The 15,930-nt window shown below is 37.7% G+C and overlaps 1 protein-coding gene across 1 annotated transcript; it reads right to left on the bottom strand.

Annotated features, from left to right (window-relative positions):
* Nucleotides 1-236: 236 nt before the first annotated feature.
* LOC132149668 (thyrotroph embryonic factor-like) lies at nt 237-4,066 on the bottom strand. Its single transcript, XM_059559068.1, has 4 exons — nt 3,803-4,066; nt 2,625-2,975; nt 1,357-1,577; nt 237-770 (listed from the first exon to the last, which is right to left on the bottom strand). The coding sequence occupies exons 1-4, from the start codon at nt 3,915-3,917 to the stop codon at nt 555-557; spliced, it is 903 nt and encodes a 300-aa protein (XP_059415051.1). The 5' UTR covers nt 3,918-4,066; the 3' UTR covers nt 237-554.
* Nucleotides 4,067-15,930: the final 11,864 nt, after the last annotated feature.

The raw sequence follows: 15,930 nt of genomic DNA, 5'->3' as shown, positions 1-15,930 counted from the left end.
CGTGGATCAAACCCCGAACACAAACCAGATCCAGTGGATCAGTCACTCGTAGTTAAACCCAAGCGCAGACGCTCACGTTACAATAATCGCCCGCTTAACTCTGGTGAAGAAGTGTTTGAATCTCTCTAGAGTTAATCTGCATGATAGAAGTGTCGACTCTACACGATCAGGTCAATCCTGAAGAACGACGACACTAGCAGATGAATATAAGCGTATATTTACGTATGTACGTCCGTCGCACGCTCGTTTACGAGGAATAAAGAAAAGAATTGCTTCATATCGAGGGTCATGCGCTTGATTTCTGCGAAAAACCTCTTGTTCACAAACATAGACACATTATCTCGTCTTCATACCGAATGAGAGGGCAGAATGAGGAGGTCAAAGGTTATGTTGTGTTATCATGTGACTTCTTCTTTAAACGTTCTTTACAAACACACGCTCGTGTCGTTCTCGTCCGCCTCCCGCGCGGCGCCGTATTACCCACAATCCCCGGCTGTGTGACTGCGGTGTGAATTATAAGGGAGACTGATGTGTGTCGGGGTGAAGCGTGTCCCTCACAGCGAGCCGTACTTGGCCTCGTACAGCAGCATGATCTTCTTGCAGCGGCCACAGTCTTTGCGCAGCTCGGCCACTTCCTGTCTGAGCGCCGCGTTCTCCCGCTCCAGGAAGGAGGCGCGGACGGCGATCTGGTTCTCCTTCAGACGCCGGGCGTCACGCGAGCGCTTCGCAGCCATGTTGTTCTTCTTCCTCCGCGACCAGTACTTTTCATCCTGCAGAGAAACGCAAACATCTCATTAACGAAGCGGTTAAAACAAGCTTTACATGTCGTAACATTAACTAAACAATACTGTAAATGTATTCATTTGATATAATTTATATCAATATTTAAAAAAAATCATTTTAATTTACATTTTTGGGGGAAATTGTGTTGCGTTTTTGTCATTATTATTAAAATAGATCTATTTTGTTTTTTATTATTTTATTTTTATATTTAATACTTCACGTTAAACTTCAGGACAAATGGAAATGTTTTCTTGACAACAAGCTGAAATAAAATACGTTTTTAAAATTTTATAATTTAATTTAACCTTTATTCTACTTTAAGTAAAAAAAAATATTTTAATGTTTTCAATTAATTATAATAATTTCCTTAATTTTCCCAATTCATGTTCCAGGTCTTATTGTGATTGATGCATTGGTGACCATAAATAAAGTAAGAATAAATAAAAACAATAACGATATGATCCGTATTGGTAGCCAATAGCAGCTTTAGATTATCCAGTCGTTTGTGATGGAGAAGCAGCTCATTCTGAATGACTGATGTCTTCTGTTAGTTCTCAGAGGGTTCGGTCTCACCTTGGCCTCTGCAGGAACCAACACTTTCTTGGCTTTCTTGATCATGGGCTGTGGTTTGAGCTCATCCACAGAGAAGCGATGTTTGCGTGGATTGAAGAGCTCTCCTCCGGGAACGCTGGACAGCACCAGATCCGTGGGGTCCGGCTGGAAAGCCACGCTCACCTCGATCTCCTCTGGGTCGATCGGAGGCGGCGTCACACGGTCCGGGGCCGCTTGGACTTCTGGGAAGGTGAAAACAGAGCGATGTATGGCTGCTCCAATATAATCATCAGATTAAACACATGAGCAGAGTAGATAACTGTGACCTGACAGCGTATAACGCTCATGTTCATTCTCAAGCTCCTACAGCATGACATTTCAGTGTGAATGAACCTGATGAAGATTCGTCAGACAGCAGAAACTTGTCAAACTGTGCTTTGACTGGTAAGTGAACGCTTTGTGGGTTCAAAGCACGTGGATTGATGTAGAGATGAGCGCTCATGTCACAGAAACAACTACAACATGTTTTAAGATAAAGTACCTTGTGTTAATGCCTATTTTTAGATAAACCAGATGATTCATATTTTCATTTTCTCTTTTTATTTGGATCTTAATGGAGTTTTTTTTACCATGGAATACAAAAAAAAGTAATTGCGACTTTTTAATCTCACAATTCTGTTTTTTTTTCTTCTTTAAGCAACAGAAATAAAGAAATATTGTAAGTCATTAATTTTTATCCCGCAATTATGACTCAGAAATGCCAATTTATATCTAGAAATTCTGAGTTTGTATCTCTGAATTCTGAGTTTTTTTCTCAGAATCATGAGTTTAAGTCTCACAACTTATTTTTTTTTTTTCTGCCATGGAATAAAAAAAATATTTTTTTTTTATAAAAATACCCTAAAAAAAAATTTCCTCTCACAAATCCAGTTTATAGATTGGAATTCTGAGTTTTTATCTCACAATTCTGACATTTTTTCTTGGAATTCTGAGTTCATATAACAGAATTCAGATTTTTTTTCTCAGAATTCCGAGTTTGCTTCTTAAAATTCTCTTTTTCCATTCCACGGAATAAACAAAAATAAGGTAATTGCAACTTTTTTTAATCTCAATTCTGACCAAATTTTATATATAAACTCATATTTACTAGCAAACAAGTGTGAATTGTGTGATCAAAAATGCCTTTTTTATTCCGTGGTAGGAATAATCTTCCTTAGGAAATGTGTTTTGAAATTAGTTATTCAAGCTACAGTCTCTAGTTGCTCAAAAACAATGCTTGTATGTCTCACCTGCGTTTGTCTCGATGTTCACAGTGAGCGAGTGGTCCTCAGACTCTTCGTCGTCCTTGTGTTCCTCCTCAGGCATCTGTGGGACGGTCGCCGGCTCGTCGGAGGGTGAGGATACACCCTGTGTGTCTCGGGCTGGTGGACCCCTGCTCAGCTCCTCCTCCAGTGTGACGGGGATCTCGTTCTCCAGCAGGAACTCGTCCAGGTCCATGTACTCCAGGTGGAAGGTCTCGCCGTCATACGGGATGGTTTTGTCCCAGATGGTGGGGGTAAGAGAGGCTGAGACGCCCCCCGAACCACCGCCACCACCGGACGTCCCACCGCAGGTCGAACCCTGTTTCTCCTTCTCAATATCTGTCAAATATCACAGAAGTTGTAGATACTGTAGTCTTTACTGTAGTAGAAATGTCAAGGCCAGCTACAGTAAGCTTACACATTTTCTGCCAGTTACATGTGAGTTTGTGAGTCTAGCTGTGTTAGTTATTGGTTTAAAAGTCAGAAAGGATAAGAAAAGAGTTTCACAGATTGGCAAACCAAGAGATGCCCTACTGTGGGTATAAAACTCCTGAATGAGCTTAACTAAACAGAAGAGGAGAAAACACTATATTAGTGTACCGTATTATAACCACTGTTCTTCTGCATTATTAATATGATCATGATTTAGCAGACACTTTAGAAATCCAAATGGTCCATATGTAATGAGTCAGGTAAATTGTTCCCAAATATTTTGACCAATACATTTCCAGGAACTCCACATTATAATGGTGTTTATACATAATACTTGTACCATGGTATTTGTATGGTACACAATGGCTTTTCAAAGAATACCATGGTGCTTCCACACTGTACATGCCAAAGTAACCTCATTATTAAAATGGTACATAAGTTCACCATTGTTTTTATGATTTTAGCCATTCTACAAGTGTTAAAAATAAACACAATTATTGAATTCGATGTTTGTTTTTTTAAGCAATGTACAGATAAAGGTAGATCGTGGTGTTTTTGAAGTAACAGACATGCAAAACCGTAAATATCTCAAAATGCATGCATCTTCGATTTTTGTCTGCGGGAACTTTCTGTTCTTTGAGCGCTCGGTGAACGCGCAGCTGGAGGAGAAACGAGCGCGCGACCGAACGCGTTAAACGTGTCGAGTTGTGTTCTGGCAGGTTCACGGTTCTTACCGTCGTCTTGATCCTCCAGTATGTTTGGAGGAGGAATATTCATGATCTTCTTCATAACAAAACCGGACGACTTCTGTGGGCCGCTGGCCACCGTCACCGACGCCTGTCCGGGCATGATTAGTGCGATATTATGCGGGATAATACACAAACGTCGCTTATATCCGTCAACCCTTCTGTTTCTGTTTGAGAAAACACAAAGCGCTGTAGACTGTACAGGACCCACTCCAGCGTACTGCGATAAGCGCTCGCATATTCATGAGGAACGCGCTGATTGGTGATCTCGCCAACGGCTCATGAATGTTTAAACAGGCCAGCGCGGATTCTCGCTCTCTGATTGGTCAACTGTTAATTCAGCGCTTCAACAATGAGTGGGACGAAGCGGACGAGCCTCTTTGTTCAGAAAACAACTGAAGAATGTCATTAATGACCCTGAACACTGAAAACAGACGAAACATTTGGATTTATTACCTTTAAATGCATTGAAAATGGCAAATTAATTACTTGATTATATTTCCACAAGTTAAGGCTAAGATGTGCTATTTTTAATTTAACTTCTCAGTACATTAAATCATAATTGGTAAAAGCAATAATAGTTTTAGTGCACTACTACGGTTGTATTTTTCCACCCTAGCGGGCGAGCTCGTGCTTTCACACGTGCCGCCGTGCGCGTACGCTGGGTGGGCGGGGCTCTGGCACGTGCGGAGTACAGCTGCCTCAGCGCATGCGCGGTAGCGCGCAATGTCTGGGCAAGAATTGCTTGTTTTTGTCATCAGTACTGTGTAGCATTTGATGTCAGGGATGATCCCTTATGAACCAATTGCTTTAAAAAACGAAGACTGATGAAGAAAAAACGGCAATTATCCAGACATCACATTTACACAGACTAGCAGTTCACCCAAAAATGACATTGAGGTATTTTATTCCTCATGTCATTCCATGGCTTTTTATTTTGTGGGTCACAAAAAGTGGATTTGTGAAGAACAGAATACCTTTGAAATACTGACATATTTTTGTATCATTATGTTCCAAGTCCTCTGAATCCTTTTATGATTACCATTGTGTCATTTTGGAGCTTGACAGATTCCCCGTCCTATATCCAGATGACAGATGAGAAGAAAAATGACACAGGTTTGGAAAGACATGAATAAATGAATGAGAACAAGCCGTTTAGAGTCGTCACCCTTTCTAACTGTACATGGACTCAGTGTTGCTTCATGTCATAAGAGGAAATCGTGAAATACAATGGCAATTATTAACATGAGTCTAAATGACATCTGGAGTTTAAACAGCTTTGAACTGCAGTCTGCTATGCAAAGAATGGTAACAGTTCGGTTAGATGGGAGCATTGTGTCTTAAATTGAGATAATCCTGAAGCACAGTGATCGGTGAGAATGTGTAATGACTGATCAGATATCAGACCCGTCTCACAGAGATTACACAGTGAACACTCTTTGACTCAAATAAACCAGTTTCCACTGGTCAGGTGACATGAATGTGATGGAGTCAGATGGAGAGATGTACAAAGAGGTGTGCATTTTGCTTCTACTCTGCAATATATGGCATTCATTTCAGAAAAAAACAGTTGAACCCAAGCATGTTCCTATAAGAGTAATCATCAATACCAGTAATCAGTTTACAGTTTTTTTCCATTACATGCCAGACTTTGTGGATCAGGAGGAAGATGTGACTTTATATTACCATTGTCTTTATTGTGTAACCTGAAAACCTGCTGGATGTCATTCAGCATGAACTCCTACTGCTGGTCCAGTTTTGTTCGTTTTTGGCAATAAAAACCCATTAATAATCTTCATTTGAGTCCTAGCTCACCTCATCCTCTCTTAAAACCCTGACAACATCAGTTATAAATGAACTGTTGTTTAATAATTTACATTAGCATATAAAATTATGTAATACATCAACACAGACAATCAGATTCATGGTAATTCATCATACAACATTTTTTTAAAGGGTAATTCTTGTTTTAAATAATATATTCATTTCTGTACCTTTTATAAACAATTAACAAGATTGCGTAGCAGTTAAAGGAAGTATTTCTGTAAAAGGCTGTACAACAGTGTGTGTGTGAATCACTTGGTCACACGTTACAATAACATTGCATTTCATTTCTTATAACTAATTAACCAAAGTTAGAGTTAATTAAAAAATATATACCATTGCTAATTGTTTGTTCATAATACATTAATGATCATTTAATGCATTTTGAATGCTAAAAATATGTTTGCAATGTAAAGATTAAGAGTAACCGTGAATAACAAAAGTATTGTTTGCTCAAACGATCTAATGAACTAACTAATGTTAACCCAATGAAACTCATTCTAAACTGTTTCCCCAAAATGTATGATACATTTAGAGAGTAATTTCAACAGAGACACATTTAGATCAGACATGAAGGAACATGCAACTTTTTTTTTTACATGTTTACATTTTAGACTTTATGCAGATGATTTTATTCACAGCTGCTTTAGTATGAGAATAAACTAATCAACAAAATACTGTCTGATAAATACACTCCATGTCAAAACATTGCTTATTTAATTAATAAGACACGACATTAGAAGTCTATGTCATACCGACGATATTTCTATAAATGTGCATATTGTGCTATAAATTCTGCTATAAACAATTTTCTGTAAATAAATATAAATAATGTGCTTCCTAGGAAAATACTCACTTCTGATCAATAGGTGGAAATTAGTGAGAGAGGAGTGTAAATGATACATTTGTTGTATGTGTACTCAGTTTATCAGCAAAATCACTGAAAGAAAGAGAAACTAAAACAGAAAAAATCACACTAAAGATCCTCCCATTGACATCAATAATGAAGAAAATATTTATTATAAACCACCCCATTCATAGTTCATTTAAGTTGAGTTATTAATTATTGAACAATGCAGATCTGAAATAGTATTCTGACGATGTCCTGCTGTAAAAGCTGATTGAGCTAAATATTTCATATTTCTAAATGTCATCTTACTAAAATAAACTCGTAAACATTATGACTCAACTTTATACGTGTCTAAAGGTTAATAATATAAGATCTTCGGAGTGGACCTGCAGTCTGGGGTTTCTTCTTCTGTAATATCTGGAGCTGCAGCTCTACAGTCTCACCGCCAGGGGACAGTGTGCAGATTAACATCACTAACCACACTCTCATCCTTCACAAGAGACTATTACTTTAATGTTTTACAGACATGAAGTGTATAAAGTAGCTCAACAATATGAACATGTCTACAATGCAAGCGACATGATAACAGTGACCTTAATATGATCCTCAAAATACTTTTTTTTTTCTTTTCTAGTAAGGAAGAACCTGTCAGATATATAACAATAATTTATCAGTTCCTACAGTGTCATTGGAAGTGCATTGATAGTATATAAAAGTATACTTTAAGTATAACAGTAGCAAACTTTGAATACACTACTAGTTTACCTCTATGTCTGTACTGTAGTTTGTATAATAAAGTGAACTTATGTAAACTGATAGTTGCTGTGCAAGGCATTTTGTAAGTTTTATTTTATTTTGTATTTATTTATTTATCTGGTCTGTTCATCTTTATTGGTGCTGTGGATAACAGGTTTCGTCATGCGTGTCTTTATGTGTGTGTTTCATGACTTTCAGTGTTTCAGTTTCACCACTGAAGGGAAGAAAAGGGTCAGTGCAATTTTCTGACCATATGGTGCAAATGCAACAAGAACAACAACAACAATAATAAATGAAACCAAATGTTTTTTTTTTTTCAGTTGCTTCATAAATAAATATTTTTTTTATCTTCTTTTTTTCAGTTTTTGCTAAATTGAGACTTCAGAAATGATAAATGAAATCTAAACGATTTTTTATTTTTACTTTTTTATTTTCCTTGCAATCTGCGCTGTGGGCCGTAAACTGTTTTACAAAGCCTATACTAAAACTGTGACATTGAAGGTCCAAATTCAGTGCACACCTTATTAATAAAGCATATTTGCAGACAAGCAGAATAACCCAGAATGTGGAAGTAATAAAAAGTTGGTATACATTTTATTAATACATTTTACTCTACGTGCAGGAAAGCAGATGAGCCAACAATATGAATGCAAGGTACTGTACATGTGCAAAGAGAAACCTCTCAAGTCAAGCAGCTGGCTGGGGAACAGTGCAAGATGATTTGTACTGCATGAGCATGTAAACACACACATTAAAAATATTATTGTCTAAAATAATGCCTTTTTAGATTTTTTTCGTTTTTGCAGCATACTTTACAGATTTTTAAACTGCAAATAATGAAGCATCTCATGAAAATGTTTGTTACAAAATATTTTGATTTTTGGTTTGTATGAACCTTGAATTTTAATAAGAATTAAAAAAAATGTCTTGTCCTCTTGTTTTCTTGAAGTCCTGAACAATTGAACCAAGACTTCCTCCACACACACACACACACACACACACACACACACACACACACACACACACACACACACACACACACACACACACACACACACACACACACACACACACACACACACACACACACACACAGACTTTATAACATAGTCAAATGATTTCCACCCAATAAGCATTACATTTTAACTTATAAAGAAATTAAGACACGGTTTAAAAGACAATGTTCTGTAATATTACTGGAAGAGAACAACATTTAAATAATGACACTAACCTTTCCACACTGACACTGTTATTGAACTGAACTGAATCTGAACTAAGCTGGATAATGACACTATTGTCTTCTTCAGAGCTGCTTTATAGTTACAATTTCAATATTTATGTATTTTGCAACACAAACCCACTTATTCTCTTATGTTTATTAAGCTGTTTTGAAACAATCTGTATTGTACTTTATCGTAAGTGCGATAAATAAATATGACAACAAATATTCATTATGAATTTACAGGTGTACTGTAAAAATATTTTTTATTATTATTACTAATGCTACTTTGTTTAATACTATATAAATTATTATTTATATACTATTATAGAAATACCAAAAATACAAAAGTAAATATGGACAATAAATACAGACAAAAGCACCACAAAATAAAAACAGAATTGACAGTTAAATAAATATGTAATATATACATAAAAGCAACAGTGGGATATGACTGATTTGTAATAAATACATATAAAGCTAGCGATAATGACAGGTGTTCAGTGAACATGTGAAGTCGGTGGAGATGTGCAGGCCCCTTGATGGATAATCACGAAGAGGCTATGAGTTGGTTTACTTTGTTAAAGTGAATGATTGCTCCTGTCACCTGAAAGATGCTCACTCACTCACACACACACACACACACACACACATTTCTGAGGACCCCCGCAAAGAAAGCGGGATGCCATGCCACGTATGCAATTAGTTTGTGCACCTGCTGCAATATACTACTGAGTCTCTCCCCCATTTACATTACTGATTTAACAGTAATGAATGCGGAAAGTTATCATTGCATATGATGCTATTATAGAATAACATTATAAATAAATATGTGTTGTGATTTTGATATCGCTTTTTAGTCAGACTGATATTGTTTTAATTTATATTGAGACATTTTGAGAAAATGTTTAGGTATTGAAGAAATGCACATTTTTTTTATTTTGAAGAGCACGTGAATTACTTATATTTTAAAATGTTATCGTATCTTATCACGTCACATCGAACTGTAACATCAATATTCGCTAAACCAAATTCATAAATGCACAGCACAATTTACATTTACAAAATCCTATTCGTAAATTCAAAACACAATTCATAAATACTAAAGTAAAAGCATAAATACTGTATTTCCCCAAATGCTCACACAAATACATCTTACATAAATATGTTTACACATATACGTGTTGTACGAGCCAAAATATGTGTAAAAAGGTTATATTATTCCCATTTAATAATAATAATAATAATACATTTTATTTGTAATGCGCTTTTCTTAAACCCAAAGCGCTACAGTAATAAAGTAATAAATAAAGTAAAACAAAACACCAAAAGCAACACAACAATTCATTATAGAAAGACAGTCTTGAATAAATGTGACTTAATCAACTTTTTAAAATCATCCAACGTTGGTGCATTTCTGACGTGCAGAGGAAGTACATTCCATAGCTTAGGGGCTTTATATGAAAAGGCTCTTTCCCCCATGGTCTTTAGCTTGCATGATGGCTGGTTAAGTGAAAGAGAGTTAGTAGAGCGAAGAGAGTGTGATGGAATATAAGGGCTGATGAGTTCACAAAGATACTCAGGTGCAGTCCCATGAAGTGCCTTGTATGTTAAAGTAAGAATTTTAAAATCAATTCTCGCATTTACGGGAAGCCATTGTAATTGTGAAAGAACCGGTGTAATGTGTTCACGAGGAGAAGTACAAGTGAGCACACGAGCGGCAGAATTTTGAAGCTTGCTCAACGATTTAGCTGGAAGGCCAGAGAACAAGGCATTACAATAATCTAACCTAGTTGTTATGAAGGCATGTATAAGCCTTTCTGTGTCTGCAAAAGAGAGAAAAGGTCTAAGTCGAGCTATGTTTCTCAGGTGGAAAAATGCAGTTTTAGAGATGTGTTTTATGTGTGCTTCAAATGATAATTGTGAATCAAAAATGACACCAAGATTTCGCACCTGTGAAGTGGGGATTACCGTGCAGGAATCAACAATCAAACTGATCTGCTCGGCCTTACGTGTGGCTGCCACTGTACCAATCCGCATCAGTTCAGTTTTGGAGCCATTCAGCTTCAGGAAGTTGTTATGCATCCAGTTACTGATCTCTGCTAAACAACCACGTAAAGCTATTAATGAGCAATGGACATCAGGACTAGTGGTGATGTAAATCTGCGTATCATCCGCATAGCAGTGATACCCAAGACAATTTTCCTAATGATCTGCCCAAGTGGAAGCATATAAATATTAAATAATATTGGACCCAGTACTGAACCCTGAGGAACTCCCTGTCGAACAGGCACGGTATCTGATTTATAGTTACCCAAGCCAACAAACAGGGCACGTTTAGTTAAATAAGACCGAAACCAATTTAGGACAGCTCCTGAAAGACCCAACCAATTTTCCAGCCTGTCAAGCAGAAGAGAGTGACATAAAGTGTCAAAAGCAGCACTGAGGTCTAACAAGACCAAAATACTGTATGCACCTGAATCCGCTGTGATAAGAAGATCATTTATGACCCTCATTAAAGCGGTTTCAGTACTATGCCCTCTTCTGAACCCAGATTGAAAAGGTTCAAAGAGACTGTTAAGAGCTAGGTGATTATTTAACTGAACAGCCACAACACGCTCAAGAACTTTAGCCAAGAATGGGAGGTTAGAAATCGGCCTGTAATTGGATAAATCAGATACATCACAACCATTCTTCTTAGGGACTGGTGTAATGGCAGCTATTTTTAGTTCTGAAGGAACAATTCCAGAGGTCAATGACAAGTTCACAATTGAAGTCATAAAAGGGCAGATTGATGCAAGGCAGTTCATGATGACCGAGCAGGGAACCGGATCTAAAATACTGGTTGTAGAGTTCATGGACTTCACTGTACTTATAATAAAATCATCTCCAACCATTTCAAAGTTTGAAAAGGTAGTAGTTGGGAAGTTTGAAGGCTGGATATTAACTAGCTCAAGAGGAGTGATGGTATTTAAAGTGCTATATATATCCTCAACCTTACCAGTGAAATAATGAAGAAACTTATTGCACTGTTCAACAGAGGAATGAACAACGGCCTTAGTCGGTTTGAGAAGATTGTCAACAGTCTTAAACAGCGATTTAGTATTTGTTGCAGCGTTACAAATGATGCTTGAATAGTAGCTCTTACGTGCAGTATTCAAAGCAGAATGGTAAGCAGACTGTTGTTCAGTGTAAAGAAGCCTGTGCACCGTCAGGCCAGATTTTTTGTACTGCCGTTCTAATTGTCTTCCGGCAGCTTTCATTAAACGTAAATCCGGGGTAAACCATGGACAGGGTTTCCTAAAAGTAACAAGCCGTTTTCGCACAGGTGCGAACTCATCCAAAAGTGAGGAAAGCATGGAATTATAGTGCTCCACGGAGTTAGTAGTGGGAAGCCCAGAGACAAAAGTCGAAAAAAGAGTGAAGTCCATTTGCTTGATGTTACGGAATTTGATAGTGCGCTCAGAAATAGATCGTGAAGACATAACATTTATGTCAAAATTAATAAGTCTATGATCACTTATACTCATGTCGATACTATCCAGAGATTGGATACAAACACCAGCAGAACATACCACATCCAATATATGGCCCAGCCTATGGGTCGGAAAAGTAACATGCTGTTTAAAGTCAAAACCATCCAAAATGTCCAAAAAGGTAGCAGTTTTGACACAGTTTGGATTATCAATATGGAAATTGACATCGCCATTCAAGACCATAGACGGACAGAGTGGACTAAGAAGTGTCAGCAACTCAGTAAACTCAGAAAAAAATAAAGGATTAGGTTTTGGTGGACGATAAATTAGCAGCAAAAGAACAGGTGAAGCACCATTGACTTTAAAAACCAGACATTCAAATGATGAAACAGTAGGAGCATCAATAACATCAATTGATATATTAGATACAAATATTGCAGCCAAGCCACCACCCTTACCCGAAGCTCGAGGCATGTCAATATATTTATATCCAGATGGGGCACACATGTTCAAATTAAGATAGTCATTGTCTTTATGCCAAGTTTCACTGAGACAGAGAATATCAATTTTCCTGTCAAGGATAGTGTCAGTGATAAGTGCCATTTTATTGTTTATTGACCTCGTGTTGAAGTGAGCGAGTCGCATAGTGCTACAGCACACATTCGCCGCGGGTTTTTGAGAGAGAACCTCTGGATAGCGAAGGTTACTATGGCCGATTCCACGGGAACCCGAAGTACGACGCAGCGAGCGCCTGCGGTTAGACCAAAGTGCAGTGACTCCAGCACCGGCAGTAGAGCGACTCTGACGAGAGCCTCTATGATTATAACTAGGCCGGCGGAGGAGCTGCATGGAACGCAAAGTTTGTATGACGCTGATATCTGGACGGTCATGGTGTCCCAGGGACAAAAGATCAGAGAGAGAGTACCTCAGCATGGTGAAGTCCAGAAGTACGGTCCACTGCTTTACGCTGGTTCCTGATAAAATCAGATCGCAAATAATCCAGGTGATCATATGAATTCATATTTGACCACTGCGTGGCGCTGTGAACCTTCCAGAGATTTCTGTGTATTTAGGTTGCCTTCCTACTATTGTAGGCAGGTGTTTGACCCGGAAGGGCAAAAGGTTTTTGACCGCAATAACGCGCGAAAGTTGTAAACGTTTGTTAAAGTGTCCTTTTAAAGTATTTATTGGATACTAAAGTGGACATTATGCACACTGGTGGTTTGTGGAACCAATAAATTGTTAATGGTGATGTAAGCAGAAGAATGGTTTTCTTATTTCTAATGAAGGACGTAAACAACGTACATCAAAGAAAACAAGCGAGTCAACTAAATTCTTCGGGATCTAACAATGCAATAGCTTAAAATATTAGATTTGGCTCCTACAAATGCAAGTCAAAAACCTGACTCGTGGAACTTTATTTGGAACCTCAACATGTTTGGATACATCGAAGATGAAGTGGACACGGTGTTAACGGGAGTCGTTGGATTTCGTCTGTATAAAAGAGTGCATTTGCGGTTTGCCATCGGTGTAAAGGACATCGCGAAGCTGGATTTATACGTTTCTAAAGCTGGCTGAAGAACACATTAACATCATCTAATGGCGTCCAACGCACTGAGGTATGTGTAGCGCTACACTATTTATGGCCATTCAGTTGTGTGCACACATAATTAAACGGTCTGTTCGCTGGTGCTGGCTGATAATAAACTTTGACACTGAATGTTTGTTGCAACAAACTATCACAAATAGACTAATCCTTATGGAGACACGTGACGCAACATCGGATGAAAATGTGGGGTCTAGTGTGTAAACTGTTTGTAAATCAAATAGTGTGGTTAGCAATGTGGAAGTACAAACTGAAAAACGTGTTGTTAAGCTTTCATTTAAAGCATTAGCTGGTAAATTGGATAAGTTGCAAGCTTGCAGGAAAGCCAAATTGAATAAGGCAAATAATATAAGAAAATCCTTGCAAGGTTATATTCAAAAGGGTGAAGAAGTACAAGTTCAAAGTGCTCTTGATGAGCTTACTGAGGTATGTGTTAATGCAAAAAGCATGCATGAGTCTTTATTGGGTTTATTGCCACCCGATGAAAAGGAAGAACACGAAACATGGTTCAAGGCAAAAATGATGTTTAATGACGAGTGCATTGCTGATGCAAAACAGTGGGTTTCCTGTAGTGAAGGTAATGTGTTTAAGGAATGTGATGTTATTGATGATGGTATTAATCCAAATGACTGTGTGTCGATTGTTGAAAGTGTAACCCCTAGTAACACTACCTGCTATGTTAAAGCTGGGGCCTGGGTAAGTATTTATTTCAATGCTATGTTTAACTTCTATTGTCAATTATAATCTGTTTTCGTTGGTTTCAGCAGCAATAAAGACTATAAAATCCAATACTGGTTTTACAAGGCTTTGTTTATAATGAACAAAGTACTTTTCACATAACACTTTGGCTACGTTGAGAGCTTTTTGGTCTTTCGTCGGAAAAGCTTGAGCGTACCTAGTGTAGTGATCAGTGACTACAAGGATATTAAACACTCCTTTGGAATCAGGCTCCAGGGACAAGAAATCAATACAAACAAGATCCATAGGACCATTGCTGGTGATCTGCTTCAATGGGGCAGCTCTTTGGGGTTGTGTCTTACGAAGAATACACTTTCCACAATTCTTCACATACTGTTCAATTTCATTTGACATCTTCGGCCAATAGAAACGATCTCTTATTAAAGCAGTGGTCTTATCTACCCCTAGATGTCCAGTTTCATCATGCAGTGACTGTAAGACCATTAACCGATACTTCTTTGGTAAAACAAGCTGAAGACACTCTTCATGCTGTTGTCGCTGTACTACCCAGAATAATAAGCCTCTCCTTACAGTGAGTTTGGATCCCTCTTTCTGTAGTAGGTGTACGTACTAGTAGGATCCTTGTCTCTGGACAGTAATGACAACTGCCCTTTTGACACAGCATGTCTTACTCGAGCAATAGCAGAATCTTCTTCCTGAGCTTTTATTAAGTCATGAGTACTCAAATGCTCAAGAGAACCAACGTCCAGTCTGGTAGAAAATGCATAGAACTCAGGTAATACTTCAGGGGACACTCCCAGCATCTCTACACACTTTTGGATACTCACTGTTTTGCACAGGGCCTTGACACCAGAAGGTGATATCTCTTGCCACTCTTGTTCTTTTGTAGTTGAAGGGAAATTTTGTGACAGAGCATCAGCATCAATGTTGTTTTTTCCCGGTTTATACTGCATGTTGAAGTTGTATGTGGACAGTGCAGTTAACCACCTGTGACCAGCCGCATTGAGTTTTGCAGTGGTAAGTATGTAAGTAAGTGGGTTGTTGTCTGTTCTTACTGTAAATCTTGCCCCATACAAGTAGTCATGAAACTTGTCTACCACTGCCCACTTGAGTGCTAAAAACTCAAGTTGATGGACAGGGTAACGTTGTTCAGAGGGCTTCAACTTACGTAATTCAAAGTGCTTTACATAAAAGAAAGTAAAATAATAATGAAGAAAAATAATAACAAGAATAAAACAAGCCATTTTAAAACTTTTAAAATTATTAAAAATGTACTTATTTAAAATGTATTTAAAACAGTTAGAAAATGATTTTACATAAAATAAAATAAAAAAAAACAGTGAAAATATATATTGCAATCAGTTCGGACATTGCACAGTGATCATTCAATAAATGCACAGCTAAAAAGATGAGTTTTAAGTCTAGATTTAAATGCGACTAGTGTTTTAGCACATCTGATCTCTTCTGGAAGCTGATTCCAACTGCGGGTGGCATAGTAACTAAAGGAGGACTCCCCTTGTTTTGTGTGAACCCTTGGTATTTACAACTGACTCGATCCTAATGATCTGAGTGCTCTGTTAGGCTTATATTCAGTGAACATATCTGAAATATATTTCGGTCCTAGGTCATTTAGTCAAAGTCAAAGTCACCTTTATTTATATAGTGCTTTAAACAAAATACATTGCG

Source organism: Carassius carassius, chromosome 9 (assembly GCF_963082965.1).
Source record: "Carassius carassius chromosome 9, fCarCar2.1, whole genome shotgun sequence".
NCBI lineage: Eukaryota > Metazoa > Chordata > Actinopteri > Cypriniformes > Cyprinidae > Carassius > Carassius carassius.
Note: the sequence above shows the minus strand (reverse complement) of the source record. Positions and strands in the feature narration are given on the sequence as shown.